Consider the following 14,764-nt stretch of genomic DNA (forward strand, 5'->3'; position numbering starts at 1 on the left):
TATGGGAATACCCAGTCTTTTATCTCCTGAATAACTACGATCTTAGTGTGTAGTTTGCTTCTTCGTGACATACTTAGTCAACCTGATGTATCTAAAATGCAAGAGTGTGTTGTATGTGTGAAGTACCTTTTCTCCATGAATGCTCTGTGGGGGGCTCAAGTCTTGATATTTCAGAGATTCAAGTTCTTCTGCACAAATTCATGTTATCCCTGTGAAACATGGACAACACAGAATGAGTAAGTACGTATGGCATGTATACTTTAACCTGAAGTAACAGACAAGTATATTTTATTTTGAAAAAAAAAAAAAACATTTTTTTACAAGTGTTATATCCATATGAGTATCTGTAGTAGTTGTCACTACACGCAATCCATTAAACATATAAATAGTAAAACAAAACCCATAAAATATGCTGTACATATGGGAATGAAAAATAATAAAGGCAAGGCCCTATGAAAAATCTATAATCTGGAACTATTCATAAAACCTGGCATTTTATAGCAATCTATAGGTCAAAGCAGACATGAATTAATTCTCACAACTCCTTTGAATGGTGGATGCAAAAATACTATTCAAATTGCAGAAACTAAGCCAGTTAAATTATTTCATTTCCTTAGCATGAGATCTTATGCCCTGATGTTTGTTTCTCTTAATTTTTATACTATATTTATGTTAATCACTTTAACTTACTATCAGTTCTTTACATGCATTTGTTTGGAAGCTATATTTCTGTTGTAGCCACAACCTCACTATATAACTGCAGGAAAAAAAAACTAAATTTCTGTTCTGAAATTATGGTAGTAGGCAACAGTTCTTTACTTTCTGTGTTCTTTCCTTCCTGTTTCATTCATTAAACAATGTAATAATATTAGAAATAAATCACATTTAGATTGGCAATATTTCACAAGCATCAAGCATTTGTAACTACATTATGTATAAAATTGCAGTGATAAGGAATATTTTCTACACTGCAAACTGACAGACAGTATTGTTTTATAGATCCAGGCAAGTTTCTTGTATATCCTTATTAGCATTTGACACTCTCTTCCACAGTTCAAGGAGCGGCCAGTCGACCCAAATCTTGTACAGTCTCAAATATCAGGTTGTGCCAAACCACACTCTTTTTTTATATTGTCCTCTAAACCTTTTGTGTCAGAATCTGTGAAAGTACATAGGAATAATAAAATACTTATAATGACTTGCTATCGTGCTTCTTAGTCAAGATGGAAAAAGGGAGCTCAGTTCCCAAAGGAAAGTAAGACAGGCCTTTGGAATAAGGGAAAATGTTGTGATGGGACACACACGGTTTGTCCTCTGAACACATAGCAGGTACTGTTTTGTTTATTCCTAGGCTAGAATACTGTAAATTCTGAGTATGTGATGATACCTTTCTATTTGCCTGTCTACTCAAGGGACATAGAAAGCTATGTTAAGGAACAAGAAGTTGTGTTTTAGAATCATGGAACCATAGAACAGCTTGGGTTGGAAGGGACATTAAATATCATCTAGTTCCACCCCCACTGCCATGGGCAGGGATGCCACCCACTTGATCAGGTTGCGTAAAAAGTCACTGTCCATCTTTTTTATAGGCTCCCTTTAAGTTTTGAAAAGTTGCAATGAGGTCTTCCCCTGAATCTTCTCTTCTTCAGGCTGAACATCCCCAGCTCTCTCAGCCTTTCTTCGTAACTGAGTTGCTCCAGACCTCTAGAGGATCAATGTTGCATCCCTCCTCTGGACCCGCTCTAACAGACCCACATCCTTCCTGTGCTGGGGGCCCCAGACATGAATGCAGCAGTACGCCAAGTGAGCCCTCACGAGGGCAGAGTAGAGGGGGACTATCACCTCCCTTGACCTGCTGGCCACTTTTCCTAGCTATCATCATTGTCCCTGGGGGCACATCATCTAGTGTAGGAAGGTAGGGACCTCTGTTTCTCACCAAGTGGCAGAATTGGCAAGCTAAGAGGAAAAATTGTTGCCAGCCTTTGCAATTTTATATTGATCTTGGTATATTTGGTATTTTTCCCTAATCCCCTCTACAGGAATTGAATGATAATCAGCAAATTTCCACTCTTGCTTAAAAATAAAACATCTTCATGCTTTCAGTGAAAAGATTAAAGGCATGACCTAAAGAGATGCAGAAAGCAAATTAAAAGAAACATTCCCCCCAAAGGAGAGAGACAGAGAGAGAGAGAGAGAGAGAGAGAGAGAGAGAGAGAGAATCTGTGTTTTTTATACTAATCACATTATTTTTGGGGAGCCACCATGTTAAACAGTTTCATTTTCTCAAACTGGAAGACTGCAATGCTCTGTTGAGGGAAAAAAAGCATGCCATCCTGGGCCCAGTGGTCACAATTAATATTCTCATTATTGTACTTTTTAAAACAGCACTCTGTTACATATAAATTCCTTTCTTCTACAAACTGTCAGTTTTAGAATCAAACACATCTCATGTTTTGAGTCTCCTCCTGTAACACAGAACTTGCTGCTCTCTGTATCAGCAATAAGAGTCATCCTCAGAAATATTACAAATCCTCATTTCAGTGAACTCTATCTAAAGATGTGGATTAACTTTAGTCAGAGCTTTTGCATTTATGTCTAACACCATTTTGAGAAGCCATTTTAATCTGCTGCTCCTCTCATGCACGGAATGATTGCAGTGAAGTGATTTAGATGAGAACTGCTACAAAGAATTAAACTTTGCTAACATAGACAGACAGACAAGGGTTTAACATTAATAATTGGAGGTGCATGCACATATATGTGGAAGGGGGGAAATGCTTCATTTTTATTAGAAATAGAGTCAGCAAAAACTAAGCACTGAAATTTATATGTAAGACTTTACCAAGGAAATCAGGATATAGCAAATCAGCACTGAATTGTGCAACAGTATAGCTCCAACGGGAGCTTAAAATTAAGTCAATCCCCTGGTTAGATACGTGATCGTTGCTTGTGCAATTAGCCTTGCAGGAGTACTAACATGAGCTGAGAAGGATTTACTTACTGAGGCCAAGTCTTATCAGAGAAGCCTTTTTGGGTGTAGATTAATGTGGAAATGACTTCGGTATGCCTCAGTAAGCTAGTGCATTAGGTGTAAAGACTTTGCTAAAATGCATTACAAAGGCCATTTTGCCCTATACTAGAGAGAACATGTACCCTTTCTGTGACAGATGCTACAGATTGCCCCTGCACTGGGATTTAACAAATTTAACATCATAAAATTTAACAATCATATTATTATACCTGTTGTGACTCCACAAATCATCTTTCCTCATTTCCATGCACAGTGGAGCTTCTGTCAGAGAGGTGCAGGTCTTAGCTTGCCTTCAGTCTCCTGTTTGTGTCTGATGGAGACCTTGCTCTTCTCTGGAGCTTAAGTTTTCTCAAAACTGGACTGGTGTTTTGTCACATACTATGCTTGTTGCTCCTAGTACCTCCTGCAAAAGCACTCAGGCTAGTTTTTGCAGCGCAGTGCCAAGGCTCAGTGCCTAGCTTCTATGGAGAACAGTTAACTACTTCCTTGCAGGGCAATTAAGCAGCAAAGTGCAGAGTGGTTAACCCCTTCCTCACACAATATAACAGCAAAATGCCGTGTCTAAATGTAATCAGAACTTTATTACTCTGGGTATCCCTTGTAACAGACTGCATCATGATCTGATATCATGATTATTTAATACTAATGCCTCTTCCGTACTCAACTAACAGAGGGTGGGAATTGAGTCAGACTGTCCTAAAGAAGTCAGAGCTGTCAGGACAGATCAGTAAAGACATTCAATAAGTGAGGGCAGCATGAAAGGTCTTGATGTGTGTTCTTCAGGATAGAGCCAGCCACAGGGTCACATTCCTTGGAGCATGTTGCCTTTTTCTATAGACCGTACACAAAATACATGGTCTAAGAATGTAGTATAAGGCTAACTGCAACAACAAATAGAGCTGTATGAATGAATCATTGTCTCCTCTCTCTTTGCAGTTATTTAAAAGACAAAGAGGTTAGGAGGAACCTATAAAACTCATTCTTATTGACTATTCATAGACCACAGAGATAAAGGGCGTTTATTTAAAACCAAAGTTTCACAAGTGTTTTAAACTCAAGGCAACACTGACAACAGAATCAACTGGACAAGAAGCCATTTTCTCCTTTTCACAATGACAAAACTACTTGATTCAAGCATGTCTTGCCGGAGAAAAGAAAAAGTCAAGTAGAAAAAACTACACATCTGAAGTTCAATTACATTCCCCCACAGGGTCCACAGCCCACCCAAATTTGCTAAATTATGCTCTGTACCACCTTTCCCTTACACATTCCTGTAATTCTGGGTGCTAACTGGAAACCATGCAGAAACTTAAAACTTCCTGGTTCAAAATTGTATAAACTTTCTGCTTCCCATGAGAAACACCTCTGAGCCTCCCTCTTTTCACTGAAGAATGTAAGATTCACCCTAGGTTTCTGATATGTAATCCTTTTAAGCACAATTGCATTTTATGCATTAATTTGTCTGTAAATCTGGTGCAAGTGTTTCTGTGTATAAAAGCAAATTAAAAGTATCCAACTTCCTAAATCTGGATAGTGAAATGTAGTAAATTTTTGCTTCTAAGCAATGGGAATAGAAAAAATATTTGTAAGACAAAGGAATCATTTCAAAGGGACCATTACTCTGATTAGAAAAACTGCTATGGACAAGAAGATATTTCCATTATAAATCCTGGTTTTCAAGTACTTTTTAATTTTTATTGCAATATTTAATATTCTGTACTTTGGAATATATAAGTATTTAATTTCATATTTATTTATTTATTTGTAACGGAGAAGAGCAGTATAACCCTGTGACTTTAATTCTGACTCTAGTGCATGATCTGGTGGATAGGTCACTTCCTTGGAAGACAGCATATTTGATCATAAATTTAAGAATCAATGACTAAAGACCTTTGAGCTCTTTAGGCTTCTGAATCCATGTGGAAAACATGATAAAAGAGTGACAGCTACCGAGCTTTCTGAGAAGAGATACAGAGATACAACGATACAACTCTTTTTTTTTTTTTTTTTTTTTTTGGTCTGCAGTGTTGTAGCACTTGACATTTCATGAAACAGATTCATATCTTCTAGGTCACTCGAGAAGTATTTAACTAAATATTCATGTTTTATTACTATTCCTGTCATTCTGTGAAGATTTCTAGAGCAGTTGCCTTTGCCTGGGGAGTCCATAATGGTAACATGGTACTCCTCTTCTTTTCAGCTGTTTTAAGAGGTGAAAAGGCTTCTGGAAATAAAAAGTCAGCTTCTTCCTTTAGGATAGCTGTGACAAAGGAGGAAAGTTAAGAAGAGATGAGAAACTTTTTTTAGGAAGACAAACTGTAGGGGAAGACCAAGTGAAAAATTCATGTTAATACCTGGGAACACAAAAGTGAATGAAAGTGCTTATTTCGTAAGAGATTTGTAAATTTTTGCCCATATGCTTAAATTGAGAATGCCTGTAGTGTGAGGGAGTTCCGTACGATTATTCAGATGTTTAAGGTATCTTATTAAATTGCAGTTTTGATGCAGTTTCTGTGCTGTTAGTGGAATGTACTTACATATAATTTATGGTATTATGAATAAAGCTTAATGGGAGACAATGATTTATAAAGAGGAGTTAATGGACTTCTTTCCCAGTGAATTAGAAATCCTACTGTGTTTCTGCTAACGCCCCCTCCAAATTGAATAACCCCTCATTACCATTATATTATAACTGTTCATAATGTACCTGGCTAACTAACATCTTTTCCATCTTAATTCTAAAGAGAGAATCCTCCTCCTCCTTCAAATTTATCATCAGTTGGTTAATCATTAGTAGCTTGCACTTGAATCCTAATTTCATAGAAAATGACTCCATCCATCTCAAGTGGACTAAATCCCCTTATATAGCTTGTTTATAAGGTACATCTCTCAGATGTTTCTAGAAGGAAAGACTTAAAGACTGAGTAAACAGTCAATTGAGCTGGTTTGCTCATGAAATCTAGTTATTTTTCCAAGCTTTTCTTACATTGATCAGTCAGATTCTTTTTTGAGCTTCAACATGGACACTAGTTCTCACTGAAAGAAGCATTATACAATATTAATCACTGAAATTAATAAAGCTCAAGTTCAGCAGTGATCTAAAGACTAATTTCAGTAGCAAGGGAAAATTTTTTATGCTGAGGTCAAAACTGGTGAGAAGATTTGCATGGACTTGGAACACTGCTTTGCACTGTGGATGGAAGAGACTTAAAATTTAGTCTGCATTTTGCTGCTGGCTGTCTTCACTGGAGAATACTCTAGTTTTTGTAACATGCTCAGGTAAGAAAATATCTTTGTTGAATACCACATTTTTTAATAGAAGTCCAGTTTCCTAGCTTGCATTATTAAATCATCATTTACAAAAAAAAGTTGTACAATTCCATCAGAGAGAATTAAATATCTGTTCTGAGTCAAATACAGATCTACATATATAGAAATTCAAATATAGAACCTTGCTGTTTAACTTTGTATAGATTTTGTGTGCTTGTTGATTCAAAATTGCATGCAGACTGTAAGTGGGGAGAAATCCATGGAAAACAGTTTCTCTTCATATCAAAATTATGGCACCATAAACTTCAAACCATTTGTTTCCAATGTTCATACTCATTTTGGCCATTAAATCTTATCTTTCATTGTTCACGGTTGTCTTCATTTTTCTTATGTTCTTGCAGCCGGCTTAAGTGATAATTCACCATCCATAAAACAAGTACCGGATATGGAACCCAGGACAAATGTTATATAAAATTGCCATCAAAACCATTTCCTAAGTCATATTATCAGTGATTTAGGGATCATTTGTTTGTTAGATTTCAAGAATAAATGCTTGCTTCTTCATTAAACCATGCAGTTCCAACACAAGCATTTCCAATATGCCAGTACCAAACCTGTCATAAACATCCATGTATATAATGCAGCATTTCTGTCAAAAAAAAATATAATAACATTGGAAAATTCAAAATGAGCAACTCCACAATAAAGCTGTTTCAAAAATACTGTTATTAAGTGATACTTACACATGCATGTCAGAGGATCATAAATAACTTTTCTATCTATGGCTCTACATTTATATTTATTATGATTCTTTTTCAAGAAAAAATACTAAAACCATGATACAGTGAATACACTGTTGTAGTATTTTGACCAGCTGCTCTGTTCTCTCTATGACTGTCCATTAGTTTGGGTTGTTTAAGGTTTAAATTGGTTCAATATTTTAATCAGATGAATCAGCATCAAAATAATCAATTTATTGAATGCATAGATTAAATCTAAAATTAATTCAGCATCTCAACAGGATGAATTTAAATTAAATTTACAATTTGATCAGATTTTATTTTTCCATTGAATCATATTTTATGCATCCATGTTGAGGTAGATTTTAATGATTAATAAGGCATATAACCTCATAAATCAACCATGAAAATATCAGTCACATTAGAAATCACACCATACTACATTTTGTTTAAAAATAAATGATTGCACTGTTTTGATCATATTCTCCTTACAGGCATTTTACTTTGTTAGTTGTCAAGAAAAACAGGTCATTGGCAATTCTTAAACATTTCTTCTATGCATCCTGATTTTCTGCAGTGTTGAGGTCTTGCAGTATCTACTCAGGTACATAAGAACTACAAAAAGTAGATTTTAGTAGTATTATGTTGTAGAATACATTGAGAAAGGAAATGAAAATAGTCAGTCATATGTCAGTGAATTACTTTTCCCTGTGTGCTCAAGTCTCTCCTCATATATGTTGCCCAGGGAGGTTGTGGAGTCTCCTTCTCTGGAGGTATTCAAGGCCCGTCTGGACACCCACCTGGGCAACCTGCTCTAGGGAACCTGCTTCGGCAGGGGGGTTGGACCCGATGATCTCTTGAGGTCCCTTCCAACCCCTACAGTTCTGTGATTCTTTGATATCTCATTGACATCAATAGCAATCACATATTCATTTTTGTGGAGAAGAAACTACTATTATAGTTTTCATTGTGAAAATGACATAACACTCATCTTCGGTATTTTCAGTCACTGAAGCCAATGTATAGCCAATGTAATGCTCAGTCCCTGGGCAGCCACAGTCAGTCACAAACATTTAGGAGTACTAGACATTTTTTTTCCTTTCCACCTCCTATTGCATTAAGAACTCTTCACAAATTCTTATCTCCTTGAAATCTGACACGACATCTTTGATAAATCCACCTATTAATTCGTAAGTTTTATAAATAATTCTGGGATAGTGGATATATTAAAATTGACTCACTTTCGACATATTAATATATTTTTTCACAAATCAGTATTGGAATTTAGGATTGCTTTAGAAAGAAGGTATGAATGTTTTCTTGCAGAAATATCACAGAATCACAGAACATTAGGGATTGAAAGGGACTTTGAAAGATCATCTAGTCCAATCCCCCTGCCGGAGCAGGAACACCTAGATCATGTCACACAGGAATACTTCCAGGTGGGTTTTGAATGTCTCCAGAGAAGGAGACTAGAACCTCCCTGGGCAGCCTGTTCCAGTGTTCTCTCACCCTCACCGTGAAAAAGTTTCTTCTCATATTTAAATCGAACCTCCTATGTTCCAGCTTGCACACATTTCCCCCTGTCTTATCATTGGATGTCATTGAGAAAAGCCTGGCTCCATCCTCCTGATACTCACCCTTTACATATTTAATAAGGTCACCCCTCAGTCTCCTCTCCTCCAAACTAGAGACCCTGCTCCCTCAACCTTTCCTCATACGGGAGATGCTCCACTCCCTTAATCATCTTTGTGGCTCTGCATTGGACTCTCTCAAGCAGTTCCCTGTCCTTCTTGAACCGATGGGCCCAGAACTGGACACAATATTCCAGATGCGGTCTTACCAGGGCAGAGTAGAGGGGGAGGAGAACTTCTCTCAACCCACTAACCACAGCCCTTCCGATACATCCCAGGATGCCATTGGCCTTCTTGGCCACAAGGGCACAGTGCTGGCTCATGGTCATCCGGCTGTCCATCAGGACCCCCAGGTCCCTTTCCCAGCAGAGCAGTCCCCAACTTACACTGGTGCCTGGAGTTGTTCTTGCCCAGATGCAGGTCTCTACACTTGCCCTTGTTATATTTCATTAATTTTCTCCCCACCCAACTCTCCAGCCTGTCTAGGTCTCTCTAGATGGCAACAGCATTTTGGCATCAGCCACCCCTCCCAGTTTAGTGTCATCAGCAAACTAGCTGACAGTGAACTCTATTCACTCATCAAAGTCGATGATGAATATACTGAATAGTACTGGTCCCAGTACTGACCCTTGAGGGACTCCACTAGATACAGGTCTCCAACTAGACTCCATCTCATTGACCACAACTCTCTGGCTTCTTCCCTTCAGCCAGTTCACAGTCTATCTGACTACCCGATTGTCCAGACCATACTTCCTCAGTTTAGCTGCGAAGATGCTGTGGGAGACAGTGTCAAATGCTGTACTGAAATCAAGATACACTGCGTCCACTGCTTTACCATCATCTATCCATCTGGTTATGTCTTCATAAAAGGCTATCATGTTGTTTAAGCACGACTTCCCCTTGGTGAAGCCATGTTGACTGCCCCTATTGACCCTTTTATCCTTGATATCCTTAGAGATAATGCCAAGATAAGTTATTCCATCACCTTACCAGGGACGGAGGTGAGGCTGACCAGTCTATAGTCACCTGGGTCCTCGTTCTTGCCCTTTTTGAAGACTGGAGTGACGTTTCCTTTCCTCCAGTCCTCAGGCATCTCTCCCGTTCCACGACTTAACAAAGATGATGGAGAGTGGCCTAGCAATGACTTCTGCCAGCTCCCTCAGCACCCGTGGGTGCATCCCATCAGGACCCATGGATTTATGGATGTCCAGATTGCTTAACTGGTCCTTAACCCAGTCCTCATCAACCGAGGCAAACTCCTCCTTTAGCCTGATTTCCTCTGCGGCCACAGGGGTACGGGGCTCCTCAGGACAGCCTCCTGCATTATAGACAGAGACAAAGAAGGCATTCAGAAACTCTGCCTTCTCTTTATCTTCTGTCACCAGGGGACCCACTTCACACATCAGTGGGCTTACATTGCCTCTAGTGTTAGTTTTATCTTCAATATATTTGAAGAAGCCCTTTCTGTTGTTCTTGACCCCTCTTGCAAGGTTTAATTCTAAGGAGGCCTTAGCTTTTCTAGTAGCCTCCCTACATCCTCTGACAACAGTCATATTCCTCCCAAATGGCCAGCTCCTCCTTCCATGATCTTCCATGACTCTCCTCTTCCATTTGAGTTTGCCCAGTAGTTTCTTGTTTAACCACGCAGGTCTCCTGGCTCCCTTTCTTGACTTCCTACCTGTTGGGATGCTCTGTTCTTGAGCTTGGAAGAAGCAGTCCTTGAATGCTAACCAGCCATCTTCGGCCCCTTTACCTTCAAGTACCCTGTCCCACGGGATTTCCGCTACCAATTGCTTGAAAAGGCCAAAGTTGGCCCTACTGAAGTTCAGGCTTGGAATTCTGCTTGTTATTCTGCTCATGCCACATGAGATCATGAACTCCGTCATCTCATGGTCGCTGCAACCAAGGCTGCCCTCAGCCTTCACAGCTTCAACCAGCCCCTCCTTGTTAGTGAGGACAAGATCCAGCAGTGCTCCTCTTCTAGTCTGCACACCCACCATTTGCATCAGGAAGTTACCATCAGTGCAATGGAGGAACCTCCTGGACAGAGGATGGCTGGCTGAGTAGGCCTTCCAGCAAACGTCAAGGTAGTTGAAATCCCCTATGATAACCAGGGCCTGTAATTGCGAGATAAACCAGCGCCCCCTCCCGTCAGCCTCTCTCGCGAGAGCCGGCGGCTGCGGCCTTGTCGCGCCGCTGTCCCGGGCCCACCCTGGCGAGGCACGGCCCCAGTCCCCCCATAACGCGGGGTCGGGCGTCTGTGGCTGTGTCGGATCCGAGGCAGTCGCCCTCGACCGCTTTATATTCATTAATAATCAATAAAGAGAGCCTTTAGTATCAATCTGGAAATTCACAATACTTGTGTGAAATTCTGAAGTACATTCTCAGACTGATTTTTGCACACTTCAATGTTAGACAGAAATTGGAAGAATGTGCTACAAATTAGTTGTATAAACGGTTAACAATTACAATAAATGCTCAAGTCCATGATTTTGTTGAAATAAGGATGCTTTTTATATTCATCAAAATGGCAAGGTATGAGAGCCTATAAAGCTCCCCAAGCACACTTCACCTGGCTAACTACATTACAATTTCTCTAGTAAAATAAAACTATTTGATCTCTAGATTATTGGGTTTTGTAGTGTAAAAATATCCTTCTAGAGTAATTGAAAATGCCATGATACTGATACTTAGTACTTTTCCATTGCTGTGCTTTCAGTTGTATTTTCTTCTCAAAAACATACATCCTTATGCAAATAACCAACAATAGAACATACCAATGAGGTTAAAACTTCTCTAGGGATTACAGAACATTACTAACCTGGATCTTTGATGGAAGCATGGGAAAATAATATGGGGTAGGACATATTCCCAATTTAGTCTTCTACCTTGAGAATGTGTTTAACTTTTCCAAAACTTATTTTATCATACGTTATTAAACTCTTTTTTTTCTTTTCTTTTCTTTTTTTTTTTTGCCAATTAGATAACAAGGTCTTCTTGTCATTTTACAAAACTCTTGGCCTGAAAGACATCCTCTGGCAGGTAATTCCATAGCGTAAAAGCACCTTCCACGACAGTATTTCCTTTCATCCTGACTTGCCATTTTTCAGTTTCATGGAGTGATTCCATTTTCCTTTTTTTTTAAAGTACTAGAGCTCCTCTATTATCATCTTGTCACCAGTTACTGTTTTATATGCTTTTGTCATGAACTTTCTTATTTCTTACCTTTCTAAGTCAAATAATCCTAATCTTTACGGCCATTTTATTTTATTTTTTTTCAAATGAGAACCATCCAAGGATGATAAATATCGTTATTGTCAGTCCTTGATCCTTTTTTCCTTTTTCAAGCTTTTTTTTTTTTTTTTTTTAAACTCAGAGAGAACGAGTAATACTACACAATATCTCAGGTAACAGCAAACTCATGTATCTCTTCTATAGATACTTCTGATATGTTTACTTGGCCAAAACAATCTTCTGAGCAGAGGTTTTCATTTAAGTACTTTAACCTTAAAAAATACAGTTATTTATCACCTAGAATCTATATGTTCATATTTTTTCCATTGAGTGTACAGTACTTCCAGTTTATCAATAGTGATTTTCATGCAGCATTAAGCTATTTATTAAAGTCACTCTAATGTTCCTCACACTTTTTGACAGAGCTGACTATTATAGATCATATTTTATCTTCAGCAAAGTATTGTGGATTTGGTAGAATTTGGGTGTTCCATTCTTCCCCTTAGAATATTTGGACAGTTTCTGTAATTCATGATAAAATCTGTTACTGAAGAATAGGTCTGAAAACAGCTGGATATAATTTTCCTGGGCTACAGCAAAAGAAGCATGACCAGCAGGTCGAGGGAGGTGATACTTCTACTTGTGATAATCCACCTGAAGTACTGCGTTCAGCTCTGGGGCCTCCAGCACAAGAAGGACATGGACCTGTTGGAGTGAGGCCAGAGGACGGATTTGAGGATGCTCAGATGGCTGGAGCACCTCACAAGCTGAGGGAGTTAGGGTTGCTCACTCTTGAGTAGAGAAGGCTCCAGGGAGACCTTAGAGCAGCCTTCCTGTACCCAAAGGGGGCCTACAAGAAAGCTGGTGAGAGACTCTTTATTAGAGAGTTTAGCAATAGGACAAGGAGTAATGGCTTTAACCTAAAAGAGGGTAGGTTTAGATTAGATATAAGGAAGAAATCCTTTACTCAGAGTGTGATGAGGCACTGTAACAGGTTGTCCAGAGAAGCTGTGGATGCCCCATCCCTGTAGGTGTTTAAGGCCAGGCTGGAGAGGACTTCAAGCAACCTGTTCTAGTGAAAGGTGTCCCTGCCCATAGGAGGCGATATGGAACTAGACAATCTTTAAGATCTCTTCCAACTCAAACCATTCTATAATTTATGCCAAAGATTCATCATTTAATTCTGTGAGTGTTGGCTCATCTGTAAAGGCCCACGTGCATCCTCCTTGGTGACTTTGGCCTGATGCTCCATGGAGGGCTGCAGTCAGAGTCATCCACTGCTCTGGGGAGACATTTTCAGTAGCCATTTGGCCCTGCTTTGCCTACAGCCTCCAGGACATTCCTGGCTACAGGGCCCATTGCCTAGGCCTGCCATCCTGTTCCAACTTTGGCACAACCCTATCCCCAGGAGGGTGCCCAATGCCTAGTGCTGGGGCTTCCTCAGTGTCCCCTGCTGCCCAGCTCCTGACTGGTGTGGTGGGCTAGGCCCTGTCTGGTGAAGCCCAGCTGCCCTGAGCTACTGATCTATGCAGCATGTGGGCACTGTCATACAAGGGTAGATCTCAGAAACTCAACCCCAAATCCAAATACCGATATTTAATTAAATAAAGAAAGTTTTACTTACTTATTTATTTATTTATTCTGAGAAAATAAAGGAGATTGCTGGCCTAATGTTACAGTGTGTAATGTTACAGTGTGCAATGGTACAACCTTAGGAAATTGTAATGCTGACACTTTGAGAGATACCCTGGGAAATAATCCTGGGAGAAGTGAAAGCTGTGGCTTGCATCTGAGAAGTAAATCTTCCTGAAGTGGGAACATCACAGAAAACCCCAGGCTTCCCTTGTTGATGACTATTGGTGGTTTTGACCCATGGGAAGGATCCTGCAGGGTCTTAAAATATTGTGAATTAGGAGGGCAGTGTTGCCTCCCCCTGTGGACAATTTTTTTAATACTTTGCTGCAGAGATACCTGCAGCACTGGTGATTGTGGTCAAAGATTTCCAATACCAGGTAATAAATTACAGCTGAATAGGATCACAGCTAAGAATCTTGCTAGGCAGGATTGACAGGATAAAGTCAGGAAAAATATCGCCTGTATGAATCTTCTATACAATGTTCATTTTGAATATTAAAAAATAGTATTTCATACATCAAACTGACATCATCAAAGGAAAGCATAAGCAATTTAAGCATAAAATGAAAGTTTAGGTCAGGAAACCGGTAGCTTTGAGTAGTAGTTAGCATATATATATGCTAACATATATATACAGATATATAGTTTTAAATTTCTGTTGCCATTAATTCTATTGAAAACAAAATCAATCCTTCAACAAGCTACTAAAAGCACAGGAGGTCTCTGTCTGTGGTTTCTAGGTGATGAGACTGCCTGGTATGCTTTTTTCTCTGGTCTGCTACAGTGACTGAAGCCTAAGTTGTAAATCAGAGAAATCCTAGGGGATTTTCAATTCATGATGGCCTCATGGGACTTCAAAACTGCCCCAAAATTCCCTCAGGGCTTGCAGTCAAGCCATTTCTCTCACTTCTGGCAAGCTCAGGAGATAAATATTGACTTCATGCAGCCTCTACACCAAAGTAGCTGTCCTTGAGTCATGAATGCCTTGGCAGCCCTCATAATTTTTGCTTTTTTGCTTAAAATAAGATACCCTTGAATTAATAATTCTTTGTTAAATCCTTTCAACTGAAATTTTGGAAGATTAGACAATGTGCCATAGAGAAACGTCATCATATTTTCTATGTGTATTGTGAAACTGAATCACTATTTGACTCTGAGTCATAGTAGGACTACTTCTAAAGGAAGAAATGCAAAAATGACACTTTCTAGAGCCAGACTCC

The 14,764-nt window shown here is 39.2% G+C and overlaps 1 protein-coding gene across 7 annotated transcripts in view; it reads right to left on the reverse strand.

Annotated features, from left to right (window-relative positions):
• The window catches only part of LOC310897755 (uncharacterized protein), a 56,854-nt gene extending 44,678 nt beyond the window's left edge, over positions 1 to 12,176 (reverse strand). For 5 of the 7 annotated variants that reach the window (XM_083831682.1, XM_083831680.1, XM_083831681.1 and 2 more), the window contains exons 1-2: positions 9,666 to 12,176; positions 127 to 209 (exon numbers count right to left, since the gene is read on the reverse strand). In XM_083831682.1, coding sequence (XP_083687808.1) covers positions 9,761 to 10,984 — 1,224 coding nt within the window. In that variant the 5' untranslated portion in view covers positions 10,985 to 12,176 and the 3' untranslated portion in view covers positions 127 to 209; positions 9,666 to 9,760. Of the gene's footprint in view, positions 1 to 126; positions 210 to 3,240; positions 3,480 to 4,648; positions 6,951 to 9,665 lie in introns of those variants that run through there. The other 2 variants (XR_014582553.1, XM_083831685.1) reach the window with 2 other exon arrangements.
• Between the last annotated feature and the right edge of the window lie 2,588 nt (positions 12,177 to 14,764).

Source organism: Anser anser, assembly GCF_964211835.1.
Source record: "Anser anser genome assembly, chromosome: 3".
NCBI classification, from domain to species: domain Eukaryota; kingdom Metazoa; phylum Chordata; class Aves; order Anseriformes; family Anatidae; genus Anser; species Anser anser.